Source organism: Sorex fumeus, unplaced genomic scaffold, assembly GCF_029834395.1.
Source record: "Sorex fumeus unplaced genomic scaffold, SorFum_2.1 ptg000022l, whole genome shotgun sequence".
Classification (NCBI taxonomy): Eukaryota; Metazoa; Chordata; class Mammalia; order Eulipotyphla; family Soricidae; genus Sorex; species Sorex fumeus.
The window spans coordinates 3,582,488-3,601,410 of record NW_026606079.1 but is presented as its reverse complement, the minus strand read 5'-3'; the positions used below and the strand labels follow the sequence as shown (position 1 = coordinate 3,601,410).

The 18,923-nt window shown below is 48.5% G+C and overlaps 1 protein-coding gene across 1 annotated transcript; it reads left to right on the top strand.

Annotated features, from left to right (window-relative positions):
• Nucleotides 1–16,381: 16,381 nt before the first annotated feature.
• On the top strand, nucleotides 16,382–18,658 carry LOC130023149 (disintegrin and metalloproteinase domain-containing protein 20-like). The gene has a single exon (XM_056113704.1). The coding sequence runs from the start codon at nucleotides 16,382–16,384 to the stop codon at nucleotides 18,656–18,658; it is 2,277 nt and encodes a 758-aa protein (XP_055969679.1).
• The last annotated feature ends 265 nt before the right edge of the window (nucleotides 18,659–18,923 follow it).

Genomic DNA, 18,923 nt, shown 5'->3' with positions numbered 1-18,923 from the left:
CTGCAGACTCTGGTCAGCAGCTCCTGGATGACCTGGTCACCAGGCCCCAGGAAAGGGCAGGGCTGTGGCAGGACAATCACCCCGACTCTCTGGGAGGGGCTGATTCACCATCTCCAGAGATCCAGGAACCCTGTGACCTGCCCGCAGGGGAGTAGCCTGAGAGCAGGTGACCCCAGGGCTGTGACTGTGCAGGGGACTCTGGGTCAGTCAGGGGAGCCCAGACTCCTGCGGGGATACTGGAGCGGCTGCAGGGGCACTGCCGACCACCAGAGGGCACTCGGGAGCCACCTGGTAAAGGGGTCACCATGTGCTAGAAGCCCACACTGGCCAATATTCTGTCACAACAGAGACACTCAGCCCCCATCACCCCCACCCTTTCCTATCCATGCCCAGTTCCAGCGTCTTTCCTAGGACCCTTCCCCGTCGCTCCAAGAGCAGCTCCACTCTCAGTGACACCCTCACACTCCCAACCCCCTCCCGGTGATGTCCTCCCTGTCCCCCACAGTCACCCCAGGACTCCAACGCCTGGCAGGGTGAGTATTAATCGGTGCTTTCCTGGTTTGTTATTATTTTTATAGCTTTCTCTTCGATACTCATGTAAGATGTAGAACAGCTTTTCCTCATTTTTCTCCCTCCTTCTAGAAAGCTCCTGTGATCTATTTTAAAGGTCCAGGACTGAAAGTAATCCAAGACGCCTTTAGTCATGAGTAAAACCCATAATATATCCCTAGAGTTGAAGGCGATGAGAGTGAGTCTCCGTCATCACACCCTACATACACTTATACAATCAGGAAGCACTGCAAAGAGCATTAGGGAGGGGTGAGGCGTGGGAGGAGGAATAACATGGGCCAAAGGGAAAAACTCGGGTGAGGGGTTCATCCACTGTTTTGGGTGTCATGATCACTGCACAGGTGTCCATACATGCCAGTGCTCATGAAACATTAATGATCTATAAGTCAGTATTCTGTTTAGGGCATGACCTCCTGTGGTTTTTACTGCTAATCAAATATTGACAAGGTAAGAAGGATACATGGGGTTAGACTGATGCGAAGAGTCACACCCCATGCACCTCCATGCACACTAGTCTCCAAAATCCTGCAAGTAAAGGCAAAATTCCAAATAAATACAATTGGTTCTCATTACAGGGAAGAAGTTCTTGACAGCTGCTAGCCCATATTTTGTTTGGGGTTATTTGTGAATTTTTGTCTGGTTTGGGGGCTATACCTGGCATTTCTCAGGGATTACTCCTGACTCTGCACTCAGCAATTACTCTTGAAATTGCTGGGGGAAGCATATGGGATACTAGGGTTCAAATCTGGGTCAGCCGTGTGCAAGGCAAGCGACCTGCCACTGTACTATCCTTCAGCCTCTCGGTTTGGATTTGTTGTTGTGCCACTCTGGGTTTACCACTGGCGCTGTACTAGGGAATCACTCCCGGTGGGGGGATGGGAAACCATACGAAGTACAAGGAATGTACCTTGACCACCCAGTGCAACGTAAGACGCTTCCACCTCTGCTGCCTCTACATCTGTTGTTACTGGGGACTAATCCTGGTGGACAGGGACAAACCATGGGATGCTGTATTTTAATGTGTAGGGCATGGCCTAAGAGAGAAGGGGTGGAGGGTCAAGGGATGAACAGACTCGTGGACCGAGAGCTCCTCATGCCCAACACAGTGAGAATTATCACTTAAGAGCCAGGAATCATAAGAAGAACAACATTCTTGGGTCAGCTGTCTGACTTAGTCTATCTGAGCTAAGCTTTTACACATCCGAGGGCCTTTGATATCAGGACAAACATCTTTAATCTCAGAGATGTTTCCTCTGGGAGAAACATCAGAGACAGAGCAGATACAGGATCCTGCCTCAGGTTTCCCAGATATCAGGGCTATGCTGTCTGGCCATTCTGACTTACTCCTGATTCTGTTTTAATTCTTGGTTTCCAACTCATTCATAACTCGGTGTCATCCAATGGATTACTTTTGTCTCAATAATTGGACTAACACAATGTGTTATGAGAATATTATATAAAGTATTTAAGCTTTTCTGTGACAAATGATGCACAAAACAGAAGTATGACTATAGATATTACATGATATTTATCAAAAATAAGGACAAAATCCCGGCAAGCTACCGAGAATATCTTGCCCACACGGCAGAGCCTGGCAAGCTCCCCGTGACGTATTCGATATGCCAGACACAGTAACAACAAAGTCTCCAATGGAGACGTTACTGAACCCGCTCGAGCAAATCGACGAACAACGGGAGGGCCTTTACATTTACCTTTACCTTAACGACAAAATATCACAAATTAAATTTGTTGTCATATAATAATCACATGACAGAATCTTTTCCGGGTCACAAGTCACCCCCAGAACCAGACACTTGCTCTGGAGTCCTTCACTTACTCTTTAGGTTCAAACAGAACGTTTTATGTAGGAGGAGGATATGCAAATGAGCCTCTCCGTGCTATGATGAAAACAGGCCAGGCCAGCCTCAGCTCCAGGGAGGAGTCAGTTCAGGGGTTCCCAGGAGCTCCATTCTGACTCACACAGAACCAACATGGCGTGTGGGCTGAGCTGGCTTCTCCTGGTGGCTGTGTTAGGAGGTAACTCATGGGCGACAGGGACACGGAGCATGGGAGGGATGGGAGAGACAGATCCTCTGTGTGAGGAGAGTTTCCTGACCAGGATGTCTTTGTGTTTGCAGGGGTCCAGTGTGAGGTGCAGCTGGTGGAGTCTGGGGGAGACTTCGTGCAGCCCGGAGGGAGCCTGACACTCTCCCGTGCGGCCTCTGGAATCAATTCAATTCAATTCAATTCACAGTTGCCAAATGACATGTACTGGGTCCTCCAGGCAAGGGCCTAGAGTGGGTCTCACGCATTAAGTATGATAGTGGTTTTACAAACTATGCTGACTCTGTGAAGGGCCGATTGAGTATCTCCAGAGACAACAGCAAGAACACACTCTCTCTCAAATGAGCCGCCTGAGGGAGGAGGACATGACCCTGTACTACTGTTCCAGAGATACAGTGAGGGGAAGGCCCTGTGGGCCCAGACACAAACCACCTGCAGGAGGAAGCAGGGTGAGCTTCAGGGGGGCAGGCTCCCAGGAGTCTCTGAGGACTCTCCCGAGGAAACATTGCTCATGTCGAGATGAATAATCTTTCTGTGGAGATCAGGACTGACCTGTCTCAGATGGCCCCATGGTCACCTTGTCCTGTGGGGTGTGGCTCTGTGTCCTCCATCCCCACTGTAGGCAGGAAGGAGTTTGTATCTCTCTCTGCCTCCTGATGGAAGTTTCTGCTGACAGGACCATGATTTCCCTGGGCCCTAAGTAACTCATTATCCTCTTGTAGAATTAAAATGACCCTATGGGGATTATCATGGTCTCCTGGTAGGAGTTCTTGGTCAGAGAGAAATCCTGGCATCCACTCAGCTATGTGCTGGCTCCTTCCTTCAGCTCTCAGAGGCCACTGACCTCTACTCTCTGACCTGCACCCTCCTAGCCTCTTGGTGCTCATCCTGCACCCGAGAGTCCTGATCTTTGGGATGGGTTGGCCTTTGTCCCCTCATCCACTCAAGGGGACATTCAAGGTTTCCCATTCCCTCTTCACCCCTAGGCCCTTGTAGTGGAGAAACCAGGTCCTGTGGCACGTGCAGCTCTGAAGTGACCTGAGTGAGGCAAGAGGCAGATCCCATGGGAGCCCCCATCCCACCCCTCACCATAGCATCCCTGGATGAGTCCTGACATGGTTTCCTCAGGGAGACGCCCTGAGCGGTGGGACCAGCCGCCTCTCCTCAGGAGTGTGACTCTTTCAGGACTGGGTTCCTCACACGTGTCTCCAACAGTCACACACGCCTGTGAACTCAACCTCAGACTTCTCAGTGCTCTGTAGACTGTACTCATCGGTGGCTTTCTTAGTCTCATCTCTTAAACCGCAACTCGGGTTACTTTGATAGAGATGCTCATAGAACTTTAAAAAGTCTCTTTTATTGTTGATTGCTGATGTTTTTGGCAGAAGACTGAAGAGAGTGAGAGCAATCTGATGTGTGAGGCGGGTGGGTGTGTGGAAGCACCCAGTGGCAAGGCTGTGTCTGAGCACACCCAGAATCTCCGAGTCTCACCACACGGAACACACTGAGCAACCCTGCCCTGAGCTCCTGGAGGCCAGTGCACAGACAGCCTCGGATTGCATCTGCCACCGTCCATTGACCTTACTCTCCACACGCACTGCCCATGTCGTGAATTGGGGCAACAGAATTTCAATTTTACCCTTTAACGATGGCTGACCCCCTGAAGCCGCTTTCCTGTTCTGGTGACCTTTCAAAGTGACCGTTTAACAACAAACACACCAGGAAGTCTGATTAAATTGAAAGTGATATGGTGGTCCAATGTCAGTGACAAAGACGTAAACTGTTTCTTCGTGTGAATCACTCTCTCACCCAAGGACCAAATGACTAAATGGGGATAAAATTGGGGAAACTGTGACAGACCATGACTGTGGCGGCTCCAGGGCTGCCCTGCGGGAGGCGCTCACACCCACTCAGCAGAGCTGCAGCCCAGGATCAGGAGTACAGGCCTGGGAGGGTTTCTCAGGCCAGGGTCCCGGGTTCCTGTTGGAACAGCAGCAGCAGAAACGCTCTGATGACAGGTCAGCAGGATCAGGTGCCCCAGTGCGGGTTTCTGTCTAACGCCCGAGTCACTGTGAGAATTGACCTACTCAGGGCAGCCAAGACACTATTAATGACGGTTTTGGGGCATCAGGACCCTCACCCGCTGGACAGTGGACAGCTGCATATGCACGTGAGTGGACTCAAATTGGCCACTGCTGTCCACAACCAGACAAGCCAATCTCACCGGCCAGGACAGGCCCAGGGGTCTCTGTGCCACTCTGGTGGGTCCTGTGAGGATGTCCCTGGGGCTTGTTCCTCAGTGGGGAGAGTTCTGCAAGCACAGAGCTCGGGGTCAGTGGGTGTGATGCAGAATGGACCCCCGCCCCTGAGAACTCAGCCCTCACCTAGCCCTTGCCCAGACAACCCCCCTCCTGGGGCTGGAGGCTCTTGATTGTTGTCATGACTTTCCACGCCATGTGCTGAACATGACAAATGCAGATATGACAGGTGTGATGAGCCCCTGAGGAGACACATGCCCAAAGCTGAGTCCCGGGAGTGCCCTGCCCTGGGCCAGCTCCTCACAGCCCAACAGCAGCCTGAGGTGTCTGATTCCTGGGATGCTTTGGGTGCAGGAAGCCCCAGTGGGAGTCACACACACACACACACACACACACACACACACACACACACACACGGAGCTCCACCTGTGAGCCTAGAGTTTCATTTTTCGCCTCAGTCCAGAAGTCAGTGTCTGAGATGAAGGCCAGGAACGGGCACGCTTCTGCACTGGCAGGAGGAGCTGGCAGGTTTCTCAGACATGGGGCCTCAGGTTCTAGCCTTGAAGCCTAGCAGCAGGTGCCAGCAAGGAAACAAACACAAACACTGTCAAACAAACACTGTCCTCCCATTGTTCATCGGTTTGCTTGAGCGGACTAGTAACGTCTCCATTGTGAGACTTGTTGTTACTGTGTTTAGCATATTGAATACATCACGGGGAGCTTGCCAGGCTTTGCCATGTGGGCGAGATACTCTCGGTAGCTTGCTGGGCTCTCTGAGAGGCGCGGAGGAATCAAACCTGGCTTGGCCGGGTTGGCTGTGTGCAAGGCAAATGCCCTACGCTGTGCTATAGCCAGCAAGGAAAAGAAATCCAAAAAATCTGATTTATAAAGTAGATCAAATTGATCACTATTTGAGGATGACATGAAAATATACAAAGACCCTAAAGTACACAAAATAATCTCCTATAAACAATTATGAAAATAATTTTGACACAAAAGTGGAGAACCTAAAAGAAATGGATAAATATTTGGACTTGTATTGTCTTCCAAGGCCAATAACTACCAAGGACATTGAAAATGAAAATAGTTAATTGCTGCTGGTTGGTTGGATCAGTGATAGAACCTTGTATGTCAAAAACCCAATTATGAAAAACTTTGTAATACATAATGCTTTAAAAAATGTAAATGTTGGGGGAAAAAAGAACTTGAAAATGGTAATAACAAGTCTCCCTAGGCTTGGATCTAGCAAGTTCTTCAAAATCTTGAAGGAAATCATGCTATTAGACTTTTCAGTCTCTTCCAGAAAGTCAAAGAAACAGGATTCACAACCTCCACTCACACACACAAAAGAAAAACCTAGTTTCTATGAGGTAAACATTATCCAGAAGGCTGTTCTCCACAGGCTCGATGAGCTTCACCTATGAGGGAACCTGCAGAAAAACTCGGGTATGCGGGACCCATGACTGAGATCTCCAAGCTCACTCAGGACTAGGCCAGACTCTGCCTGTGTGGGTGTGATACTCTCAGTAGCTTGCCGGGCTCTCCGAGAGGCATATATTTATATATTTCTCTCTATGATTTGTTGCCTACTGTCTGAACCCCATCAAATATGGTGTGATAATTATTGAAAAATGGTAGAAAGTGTCTTATAATGTATAAGACAGACTAGAGCATGGCGGCAGTTGGGTAGTGGAAGTCGGCTGCCGGAGCTGGGTTCCTTGGGGCAGGGAGGGTTCTCACCCACCCCCCTTTGGGGTGCCCCGAGTGAAAACAGTCTGGTGTGGAGTCCAACTTTACTTTCAGTTACTTTCTGAACTTTATAAAATAAAATTAGCACTGTAGCACTGTCCTCCCATTGTTCATCGATTTGCTCAAGCGGACACCAGTAACCTCTCCATTGTGAGACTTGCTGTTACAGTTTTTGGCATATCGAATATGTCACGGGTAGCTAGCCAGGCTTTGCCGTGCAGGTGAGATACTCTAGGTAGCTTGCCGGGCTCTCCGTGAGGGGCGGAGGAATGCTTGCTGTGTGTAGGATAACACGGTTTATCCTTTCTCCCTGGCCCAGGGAGCTTGGGTTTATTGGGTTACACCCATCAGAGTACTCCCAGCCACTCCCATTCCTCTGTGTTTATCTGTAACCTCTTTTCTGCTCTGCTTCCCCAACCGGTCAATCACCTTTATCCCCTACTCAAACTCTGTTAACTTGTAAGGTCAGATCCTTCTAAGGACACTGGATTTGTACTTATAAGTGTAATACTGATTTTCTCTTCTCCTTATGTCCTTTGCATAGTTACTTCAGAGCAATTTCCTTTTTGTATAGACACAGGAAGACAGTTAATGCTATGCTTTTGTAACTTGGGAGTTAAATGACTCTGAATAATATTCACTACGGGGCATCTGTTTTCTCAACTTAAGCCTCAGTGGCCCTTAGTTCCTAGAACCCCAAAAGCAGGGTCCCGACAAGGGATTCGATGGACCCAGGGCAAGTTACACTGGCATCGAAACAGGCCAGACCAATTTCCATAATACTTAACCATAAGAGCACGGTCATGGACAAATTCTGTCATGATCCAAAGAGTAACAATGGAATCAGGATCCTGCTGAGGTTAGGAAAAATTAATCTGGCCTGAGCACTATTATCTGAGATCTATAGTGAGATTTTCCCAGGAAAGCCACCCTACAAGCTTAATGTATCTCTTACTGTGTCCATACAAAATGACTAATTTATGAAGTAGAAATAAGATGAATGTTTAAACAGTTTTTGGACTAAGGAAAGGAGAAACGCACCCCTAGATGGTATTTTGCCCTTAGGCAGGTCTTGCTGGATGAGAATTTGCCCTAGAAGAAGCTTTCCCTGAGGGAAGGACTTTACATCTGTTGACTGCACGACCACACCTATGTATAATTGTCACCCCAAGCCCTCATGATTTGGGGATATAACTAAGACTGTAAGAGTAGGCAGAGAGGGAATCAAAGAGAATCATGAAGAGAAGAATGAAGGAGAATCAGGAAGAGAATTGAAAAGGATGGAGACAAGATTGGAATAAACTGCAACTGATACCAACCAGCCTGGCCCTTGTTTCCTTTTTCATCATCCACCCATTGCCATCGGCCGTCCCAGGGTGGGGGAAGCGTCCCAAGACCACCAAACGCAGGTGGCGAGAGAACACCACAGGTTTTCTATACATTTTTGAGTACACACTGTGGGCTTGTGGTAGATGGCTTTGACTATATTGAGGAAAGTTCCTTAAATTTCCATTTTGTTGAGAGCTTTTAATCATAAATGAATGCTAAATCTTGTCATGTTTTATCTGCATCTATTGATTTGATCATATAGTTTTAATCTTTGCTTTTATTGATATGGTGAATTATGTTGACTGACTTGCAAATGTTAAATCATCCTTGCATCCCTGGGATGAATCCTTAGTAATGGTGTATTACCTTTTTGATGAGTCTTTTGATTCTATTTGCTACTATTTTGTTGAGAATCTTTATATCTGTGTCATCAGTGATATCAGCCCACAATTTTCTCTATTTTCCCTCTTTCTCTCTCCCTCTCTATTTCCCTTTTTCTTTTGTGGTATCTCTGTCTGCTTATGGAATCAAGGTCGTATTTTCCTCATAGAAACTATCTGGTTTTGTTTCTGTTTCATCAAGTTCCTGGAAAAGCCTGAAAAGGATTGGCAGTAGGTCCTTTTTAAAGGTTTGGAATATTTCACCAGTGAATCCATCTGGGCCTGGGCTTTTGTTTTGGTAAGACTTTTTGACTACCATTTAAATTTCCATGATAATGATAAGGGGGTGGATGGTAGAAACTGGGAACATTGGTGGTGGGAAATGTACATTAGTAAAAGGACAGGTGCTGGAACATTGTATGACTGAAACCCAGTCATGAGCAACATTTTTTTTCACGATCACGATCATCCTGTTATTTGTTGATTGCCTCAAGCAGGCACCAGCAACGTCTCCTTCTTTCTAGCCTTGAAATTTTAAAAGAGCCATATTCACTGCTCTTTCAGGGTTAGGAGAATAAGACCCATCATTGTTACTGGTATTTGGCATATTGAGTACAACACGGGAAGTTTGCCAGATTCTGCCGTGCAAGCAGGACACCCTCAGTAGCCTGCCGGGTTCTCCAAAGTAAGAACAAAATAATAAGATGTTGCGCAGCCGCAATGCGGCCGCATGCCGTTGATGGGACCACCTGGCGCCGGCAGCAGCTGGTGGGTGTGCCACCTACCTACTGGAAGACGGGGGATCTGGGTGGAGGAAGTCCAGCTCCGATCCGAGCAGGCCTGGAGATCCCAGCCCTGGGACCCACACACCTGGGCTCCCCCGCCGGCTCCCCCATGCATGAGGCCCGTCCAGACACACAGAGAGCCACCCCAGCATGGCCCTGGACGACTCCAGAGGTTCCCGGCTCCTGGACTCCACTCAGGGCGGGGAGGGAAACCCAACCCGACCCCCTCCAAGGGGCCACGGTAAAGACAGGCACAAGGGCAGGAAACCCCGCACCACTCTCCTCCGGGATCCGGGTCCTACAGTCTCTGGGCCCCGGCTACTGACAGGACCACCCGGCACTGATGGCAGCTGATGGGTGTGATGCCTACCTACTGAAAGATGGAGGATCTGGGAGGAGGAGGCCCAGCGCCAACCCGAGCAGGCCCAGAGATCCCAGCCCCAGGACCCGCACGTCTGGGCCCCTCCGCCGCCCCCCACCCCCCATGCATGAGGCTTGTCCAAATGCATGGAGAGTGGTCTCAGCATGTCTGCGGCTGGCCCTGGAGGTCCTCGGCTGCTGGGGCTCTTCTTGGGGCAGGGAGGGAAACTCAACTGCCCCCCTCCAAGGGGCACCGATGAGGACAGTCAGGCATGGAGGCAGGAAACTCCGCACCATTCTCTTCCGGGAGCTGGGTTTTATAGTCTCTGGGTCTTGGCCGTTGATGGGACCACCCGGCACTGGCGGCAGCCGGTGGGTGTGACACCTACCCACTGGAAGATGGAGGATCTGGGTAGAGGAGGTCCAGTTCCGATCAGAGCAGACTTGGAGATCCCAGCCGGGACCCGCATGCCTGGGTTCCTCTGACGGCTCCCCCATGCATGAGGCCCGTCTGGACGTGTGAAGAGTGGCTCCAGCATGGCTGCAGCTGGCTCTGGAGGTACTCGGCTGCCAGGACTCCGCTTGGGGTGCAGAGGGAAACTCAACCCGCCCTCCTCCAAGGGGCCCTGGTGAGGACAGTCAGCGCGGGGGCAGGAAATAAATATTTAAGTCTAAAAGATAGGTATTATTTCTTTTAATTTTTACTAGTGAAACACCATGAGGTACAGTTGAGACTTACAATTTTTGTGCTTGGGTTTCAGTTATACAATGATCGAGTAACCATCCCTCCACCAGTGCCCATTCTCCACCACCAATGATCCCAGTATCCCTACCACCACACCCCTCATCCCACACCCCATCCCACCCTGCCTCTGTGGCAGGGCATTCCCTTTTGTTCTTTCTCTTCTTTTGGGTGTTGTAGTTTGTAATAGAGGTACTGAGTGGCAATCATGTTCAGTCTATAGTCAACTTTCAGCATGCATCTCCCATCCTGGACGGATCCTCCCACCATACTTTACTTGGTGTTCCTTTCTCTATCTGAGCGGCCTTTTCCCCCAGCATGTGCGGTTGGCCTCCAAGCCATGGAGCGAACCTCCTGGTACTTATCTCAACTATTAGTCCCCTATTCTGTTACTTTATATTCCACATATGAATGCAATCTTTCTATATCTGTCCCTCTCTGACTCATTTCGCTTAGCATGATACTTTCCACGTAGAACCACCTGAATGTGAATTTCATGACTTCATCTTTTCTAACAGCTGCATGGTATTCCGTTGTGTAGATGTGCCAAAGTTTCTTTAACCAGTCATCTGTTCTCGGGCACTCAGGTTTTTTCCAGATTCTGGCTATTGTAAACAGCACTGCAATGAACAAACAAGTGCAGATGTCACTTTGATTACACTTTTTTGCATCTCTGGGATATATTCCCAGGAGTATTATTGCTGGGTCAAATGGGAGCTCGATTTCTAATTTTTTGAGAAGCGATATTTTTTGGAGCGATAGCACGGCGGGTAGGGCGTTCGCCTTACAAGCGGCCAACATGGCCGACCCGAGTTCGATTCCTCCGCCCCTCTCGGAGAGCTCGGCAAGCTACCGAGAGTATTCGATATGCCAGACACAGTAACAACAAAGTCTCCAATGGAGACGTTACTGGGCCCGCTCGAGTAAATCGGCGATCAACGGGAGGGCCTTTACCTTTACCTTTGAGAAGCGTCCATACTGTTTTCCAGAAGGACTGAACCAGTCTGCATTCCCACCGGCAGTATAGGAGGGTCCCTTTCTCGCCACATATATGCCAACACCAGTTGCTTTTGTTCTTTTGGATGTGTGCCAGTCTCTGTGGTGTGAGGTGGTATCTCATAGATGTTTTGATCTGCATCTCCCTGATGATTAGTGATGAAGAGCATTTTTTCATGTGCCTTTTTGCCATTCATATTTCTTCCTTGAGAAAGTTTCTACTCATTTCAACACCCCATTTTTTGATGGATTTGAATGTTTTCTTCTTGCAGAGTTCAACCAGTGCCTTATATATCCTTGATATCAACCCCTTGTCCGCTGGGTATTGGGTGAATATCCTTTCCCATTCTGTAGATTGTCTTTGTATTTTGGTCACTGTATCTTTTTCGGTGCAGAAGCTTCTTAGTTTAAGATAGTCCCATTTGTTTATCTCTGTTTCCACTTGGTTGGTCAGTGGAGTGTTGTCTTTGAAGATACCGTTAGCCTCAATATCATGGAGGGTTTTGCCGACCTTGTCTTCAATGTACCTTATAGATTCTGACCTGACAGTCATGAACAACTTTGTAACTGTGTATCTCACAGTGATTCAACTGGGAAAAAACCTCAATATCAGACCTGAATCCATAAGGTACATGGAGGGAAATGTAGGCAGAACCACTAGGACATTGAAATTAAAGATTTTTTCAAAGATGAACCACTGACCAAGCAAGTGGAAGCAAAGATAAACAAATAGGACTATATAAAACTAAGCTTTGGCACCTCAAAAAAAAGTTTTGAGATACAAGATACAAAGACAGAAATGGGTAAAATTACTTACCTAATACCCATCTGATAAGGGGTTAATATCAAAGATATATAAGGCACTGGTAGAATTTTTACCAAAGGGGAAAAAAAAATCAAAAAATGGGGAGAAGAAATTAACAGAAATTTCCTCACATAAGAAATACAACTTGTCAAAAGGCATATGAAAAGATGCTCAACATCACTAATAAGGGAGATGGAAATCAAAACAATGAGATATCATCTCACATCACAGAGACTGGCACACATTAAAAAGAACAAAGGCAACCATTGCTGGCTCAGATATGGGGAGAAAGGGACTCTCCTTCATTGTTGGTGGGAATGCCATCTGGTCCAGCCTTTTTTGGAAAACAATATGGGCATTCCTCAAAAAACTACAAATTGAGCTTCCATACAACCAAGCAATACCACTTCTAGAAATGTACCCCAGGGGCCCAAAAACACTCAGAAGAAATGCCATCTGCATTGCAGCACTGTTCACAATAGCCAGAGTCTGGAAACAATCCAAGTGCCTGAGAACAGATAACTGGTTAAAGAAACTATGGCACATCTACACTAGAACACTATGTAGTTATTAAGTCATGAAATTTGCTTACAAGTGGATGAACATGGAGAGTATAATGCTGAGTGAAGTGAGTCAGAAGGAGAGGGACAGCTATAGAATGACTGCACTCATTTGTAGGATATTTTTTAAAAGTATGATATTAATAGACAAGGAGAGTAGAAAATGGCCAGGAGGACTGGTCCCATGGTTGGAAGCTTGCCACAACGGGGTGAGCAGTTAGGATGGAGAAGGGACCACTATGACAGTGATAGAAATGATCACTCTGGATAAGAACTACGGAGGTAAAGGACCAAAAATGATGACCTTTCAGTAAAAGTATTGCAAACCAAAATGCCCAAAAGAGAAAGAATGTATGTGTGTGTGTATGTGAGAGAGAGAGAGAGAAAGAGAGAGAGAGAGAGAGAGAGAGAGAGAGAGAGAGAGAGAGAGAGAGAGAGAAGAGAGACAGAGAATAAAATTGCCTGTCATAGAGGCAGGTTGTGGGGAGAGGTTGTGGGAGGGAAATTGGGGATACTGGTGATGGAAAATGTACACTGGTGAAGGGGTGGGTATTGGAACATTGTATGACTGAAACCCTATTAAGAATAACTTTGCAACTGTGTATATGACAGTGATTCAATTTTTAAAAAATCCAAGATACACAAGAGATTTCCATGACAGCACAGCATAGTTTTAGAAATCTTGAAAGTATCAATTCATCATTTAATTTTGTTGTTCACTTGTGAGAAATAAAATTAATTGAGAAGAAAGGAAAGACGGAAGGAAGGAAGGAAGGAAGGAAGGAAGGAAGGAAGGAAGAAAGATGGACCCAGAGTTAAAAGACACTTCAGGGGCTGGAGAGATAGTACAGTGGGTAGGGCCTTGCACTAGGCCAACCAGGTTTGGTCCCAGCAACCCATAAGACCTCCTGAGCACTGCTAGGAGTAATTCTTGTGTAAAGTCAGGAGTAACCCCTGAGCATCACAAGGTATAGCCCAAAATCCAAAAATGAAATAAAATAAAAGATACTTCACACAGGAAAATATATTTGCCCACAACTTATCTGACCAAGATATATAAAATAGCTGTAAAACTAAAAAAGATAAAAACAATCAACCACATTTTTAAAAATGAGGGAGAGAGAACAGAAACTTCCTCAAAGAAGACATACAAATATCATTATGAAAAAAAATTCTCTGCATCACATCATCAGAAAAATGCAAATAAAAACAGCAATGATGAGGAAAAAGTTGGCAAAACCCTCCATGACATAGAAGCTAATGGTGTCTTCAAAGATGTCACACCGCTAGCCAAGCAAGTGAAAACAGAAATAGACAAATGGGACTATCTTAAACTAAGAAGCTTCTGCACCTCCAAAGAAACAGTGACCAAAATACAAAGACAGTCTACAGAATGGGAAAGGATATTTACCAACTACACATCTGATAAGGGGTTAATTTCAAGGATATACAAAGTACTGGTTCAACTCCACAAAAAGAAAACATTCAACCCCATCAAAAAATGGGGAGATGAAATGAATAGAAACTTTCACAAAGAAGAAATCCGAACGGCTAAAAGGCACATGAGAAAATGCTCCACATCATTAATCATCAGGGAGATGCAGATCAAAACATCTATGAGATATCACTTCACACCACAGAGACTGGCCCATGTCCACAAGAACAAAAGCAACCGGTGCTGGCGCGGATGTGGTGAGAAAGGGACACTCCTTCACTGTTGGTGGGAATGCCAACTGGTCCAACCCTTTTGGAAAACAGTATGGACGATTCTAAAAAAATTAGAAATTGAGCTCCCATTTGATCCAGCAATACCACTCCTGGGAATATATCCCAGAGAGGCAAAAAAGTATAGTCGAAGTGACATCTGCAATTGTCTGTTTATTGCAGCACTCTTTACAATAGCCAGAATCTGGAAAAAACCTGAGTGCCCGAGAACAGATGACCGGTTAAAGAAACTTTGGTACATTTACACAATGGAGTACTATGTAGCTGTTAGAAAAGACGAAGTCATGAAATTTACATACAAGTGGTACTACATGGAAAGTATCATGCTAAGTGAAATGAGTCAGAAAGAGAGGGACAGACATAGAAAGATTGCATTCATCTGGGGAACATAAAGTAACAAAATAGGAGACCAACATCCAAGATTGGCCAAGATTAGTACCAGGAATTTTACTCCATGGCTTGGAGGCCAACCACACATACTAGGGGAAAAGGGAGCTCAGATAAAGAAGGGAACACCAAATAAAGGTGTTGGGAGGATCCTCCCAGGATAGAAGAAGCATGTGGAAAGTAGACTATAGACAAAACATGTTTGTCACCCATTGCCTCTTTTGCAAACCAAAACACCCAATGAGAGAGAGAGAACAAAAGGGAATGCCCTGCCACAGAGGCAGGGTGGGATGGGGGGCTATGGGGGGTGGGAGGGATACTGGGATCCGTGGTGGTGGGAAATGGGCACTGGTGGAGGGATGGGTATTTGATCACTGTATAATTGAAACCCAAGCACCAAAATGTGTAAGTCTGCAACTGTACCTGTCTCACTATTAAAATTTTTAATAAAATAAAAAAATAAATAAAAAATGAAAAATGAAAAAAACCAGCAATGAGACATAACTTCACACCAGTGAGACTGGCACGTATCACAAAGAACAAGACCAACCAGGGTCTGTGTGAGAGTGGGGAAGGAGCCCTCACCCACCGCTGCTGGCAATGTCAATGTTAAACCATTTGGGAAAATAATATGACACTCCTCAAAAAGCTGAGAATAGAGCTTTCATATGATCCAGCAATTCTACTTCTTGGCAGCTTCCCCGGGGCTCAAAAAATTTGTTCAGAAAATAAATGTGTGCTCTATTGTTTACTGTGGGAGTGATAGCACAGCGGGAGGCAAATATAATAGGTAAAATATTCAACAACCCAAGCGTCCAAGAAAAGATGGCTGAATAAGGAAACTACAGTCATTGTCACTGTCACTGTCCTCCCGTTGTTCATCGATTTGCTGGAGCGGGCCCCGTAACGTCTCCACTGTGACAATTGTTACTGTGTTTGGCATATTGAATACATCATGGGTAGCTTTCCAGGCTTTGCCGTGAGGGCAAGATACTCTTGGTAGCAGCTGCACGGCTGGCCTGGCTCATCTGCGCTTCTGCTCGCCACACCCCACCCAGGCAGGGCTGAGGCTGAGAACCTGCGAGGCCCCATGCACCACTCGCCTCCCGACACGGTGATGGCTCTACCCACCTGTCCAGGGCCGCTCTGGCCACATTCCGAGCCACTCCGAGGTCTCCATGCAGCAGGCCGGGAAGAACTGACCCTCTCCCCTCTGCATATGCCCAGATGTCAGTCAGATGGAGCTCCAGAGGAATCTGCAGAGGACAAGGGGGCTCGGACCCAGGTCTGCAGGCCGCAGAAAGCTGCTGGAGCGTGAGGCAGAGCACAGTGCCAAGCTGAAGGGGCCAGCTGCATTGCCCCGCCAGAGTTAGAGGGAAGAGACAGTGGGGACAGTTGGGACCTGGAGCAGGAGGAGCAGAGTGACCAAGTTCATCCTGGAGTGGCCTGAGAATGTGCCTCCGAGTACTGTGACAGCACTGGCACGCGGGTGTGCAGAGCCCCCCCACTCTGCTGTGGTCAAGCCCGGGGGCTCCCTCAACAAAAAGCCCTCTGTGACCTAAGCCCTCAGGGTCAGGACACACCCACAGCAGCCAAAGGCCACTTGGGGCAGCCCTCTGTTCTCAGTCAGCACCTCTCTCCCTGGCAGAGAGTGGCCACTGGCCACCGCAGATGGCGGAGACCTGGCCCCTTGTCCCTACTCACTGGCAGGTGTCCCTGGGCCTGGGCATGAGGCTGGCAGAGGGTCAGAGCCCCCCGCGCACCCCCCTCCTGCTGCTCACGATCTGCGTGTTGCTGGCTCCGGCCCGGTGTTCTCCGGGCAGGCCCTCCTGGCGCTATGTGTCCTCGGAGGTGGTGGTCCCTCGGAAGGAGCTGTACCAGGGCACAGGAGTCCCCCTACCCGGATGGCTGTCCTACAGCCTGCGTTTTGGGGGCCAGAGGCACGTGATCCGCATGAGGCGCAAAACCCTGTTCATGCCCGGCCCGCCACTGCTGCTGACGCAGGACGAGTACGGCAGCATGCAGGCCGATTACCCCTTCATCCCGGCCGACTGCTACTACCTGGGCTACCTGGAGGAGACCCCGCTGTCCATGGTCACGCTGGACACGTGCTACGGGGGCCTGAACGGCATCATGAAGCTGGATGACCTCACCTACGAGATCAAGCCCCTCAAGGACTCCCGGCGGTTTGAGCATGTGGTCTCTCAATTGGAGGCTGACGCCCAGGCCACGGGACCCGCATCCCCGCCGGGAGACACGGAGGACCTGGAGCCGCTGCTGCCACGGCGAGTCAGTGAGTCTCCCAGGTTGTCGGCCCAGCTATACGCCACCCACCACGGCCACATCCAAGGCCTCTTCATGAGCTCTTTCTCCACGTACTCACTGTTCCAGAATGTGACGGAATGTGCCAAGTTTCTGGTCCGAATAGGCAGTTTGATAGACACCTTTCTGCGTGGCATTGATCTGAGGGTCTACGTCTACATCTTGCTTATCTTTAATACTAAAGATCCAGCCCAGATGAATGATTACCGGGTGCCAGGAGGCGCGTTTCATACCTACTATAGGTATTATATATATTTGGAACTCTTCCCCGACGTGGGTTTTATAGTGATAACAGGAGGGCCATTAGACCATGACTTTTCACCAAGTGCACGTGCTATTTGTAACGATGAAAATCTGGTCATGCTTGGTCACGGAGACAGACACTTCCTACTGCTTTCTATCACAGCAACCAATCACCTGGGGAGAATCATTGGTCTGTATTACGACACCCCAGAGTGTGTCTGTCAGAGGAGAAGCACCTGCCTCATGTACAGGTACCCTGAGGTGACAGACTCTTTCAGTAACTGCTCCTTTGCACACATGAGCACCCTCTTTTATAACTCGTATGGCAAGTGTATGTTCAGCAGCATCGTACCTTACCCAAACAGAACCCGGACACAGGATCGCTGTGGGAACCGGGCAGTGGGCCCCAGGGAGGAGTGTGACTGTGGCTCGCTCAAAGAGTGCTCCCTTGATGCGTGCTGCACGACTGAGTGCCAACTCACCCCCGGAACCCAGTGTCACGTGGGCGACTGCTGTGAGCACTGCATGCACACCCCCGCCGGCAGCCTCTGCAGACCCATCATGAATATATGTGATCTTCCCGAGTACTGCCTGGGCACACACCACGCTTGCCCCGATAACACCTACGTCCAGGACGGTACCCCGTGCTCCGAGGAGAGCTACTGCTTCCAGGGGAACTGCACTGACCGCACCATGCAGTGCCAGGAGATCTTCGGTCAGTCTGCCAGAAACGGTGAGGGCTGCTACATGATTAATGCACTCGGCTATCGCTATGGACACTGTGGTCGGAACCCTGAAAACCGGATCCCTAAGAAATGCGACTGGGCAGATGTGCAGTGTGGAAGGCTGCAATGTACCAACGTCACCAATATTCCCCAGCTGCCAGAGCACGTTGGGTTCCACCAGTCTCTGGTCAGAGAGGATACAACGTCCCTGTGTTTTGGGCTGGATGAGCACCGAGCAACAGTGACCGCTGATGTCGGCCAAGTGAGGAACGGAGCCCCCTGCTCCAGAGGAAAGTTCTGCATTAATAACAAATGTGACGGAGTGATCAGGGAATTAACCTATGACTGTACTCCTGAAAAATGCAACCATCGGGGAATCTGTAACAATCACAAGAGCTGCCATTGCAGGGCTGGCTGGAAGCCCCCGAAATGCACTGTTCCAGGGTCCGGTGGGAGTAAGGAGGGCGGACAACCTCGATTCCGAAAGCTGCTCGTAATACCAAACAAAGCAAAACTGATAGAGCTTAGAGTTATCTTTTGTCGTGTGTATATGTTTGTGGCTGCTCTTCTTCTTGGCGTGGCTGCGAACTCAAAAACTATCCTGGCTGAACCCGGGAAAGAGGAGAATGAAGCCAAAGAGGCACAGGGAAAAGTGTGACCAATGCAACACAGAAACAGTGAAGATGATGTCCCCGCTTGCAGAAGTCTAGGTGGGCACAGAAGATCCCATGTAATGTGCGGAATGAGAGGCAAAATAAACCTTGTAGACCATCCCCTGGTGTCTACCACATGTTGTCCGGGTCTTTGAGTGGCCAAGCTAAATGGGTCTGCAGTAGCCCAGGGTGCTGCTGAGAGGTCCCTGTCCCCGCTCAGAAAGTCACTCTCTGGCCTGCCAGCCATCTGGATCTCAAGGGCCACCCCTG

Coding starts and splice junctions, on each gene's coding strand:
- LOC130023149 (XM_056113704.1), top strand. CDS start 16,382: ATGGCGGAGACCTGGCCCCTTGTCCCTACTCACTGGCAGGTGTCCCTG.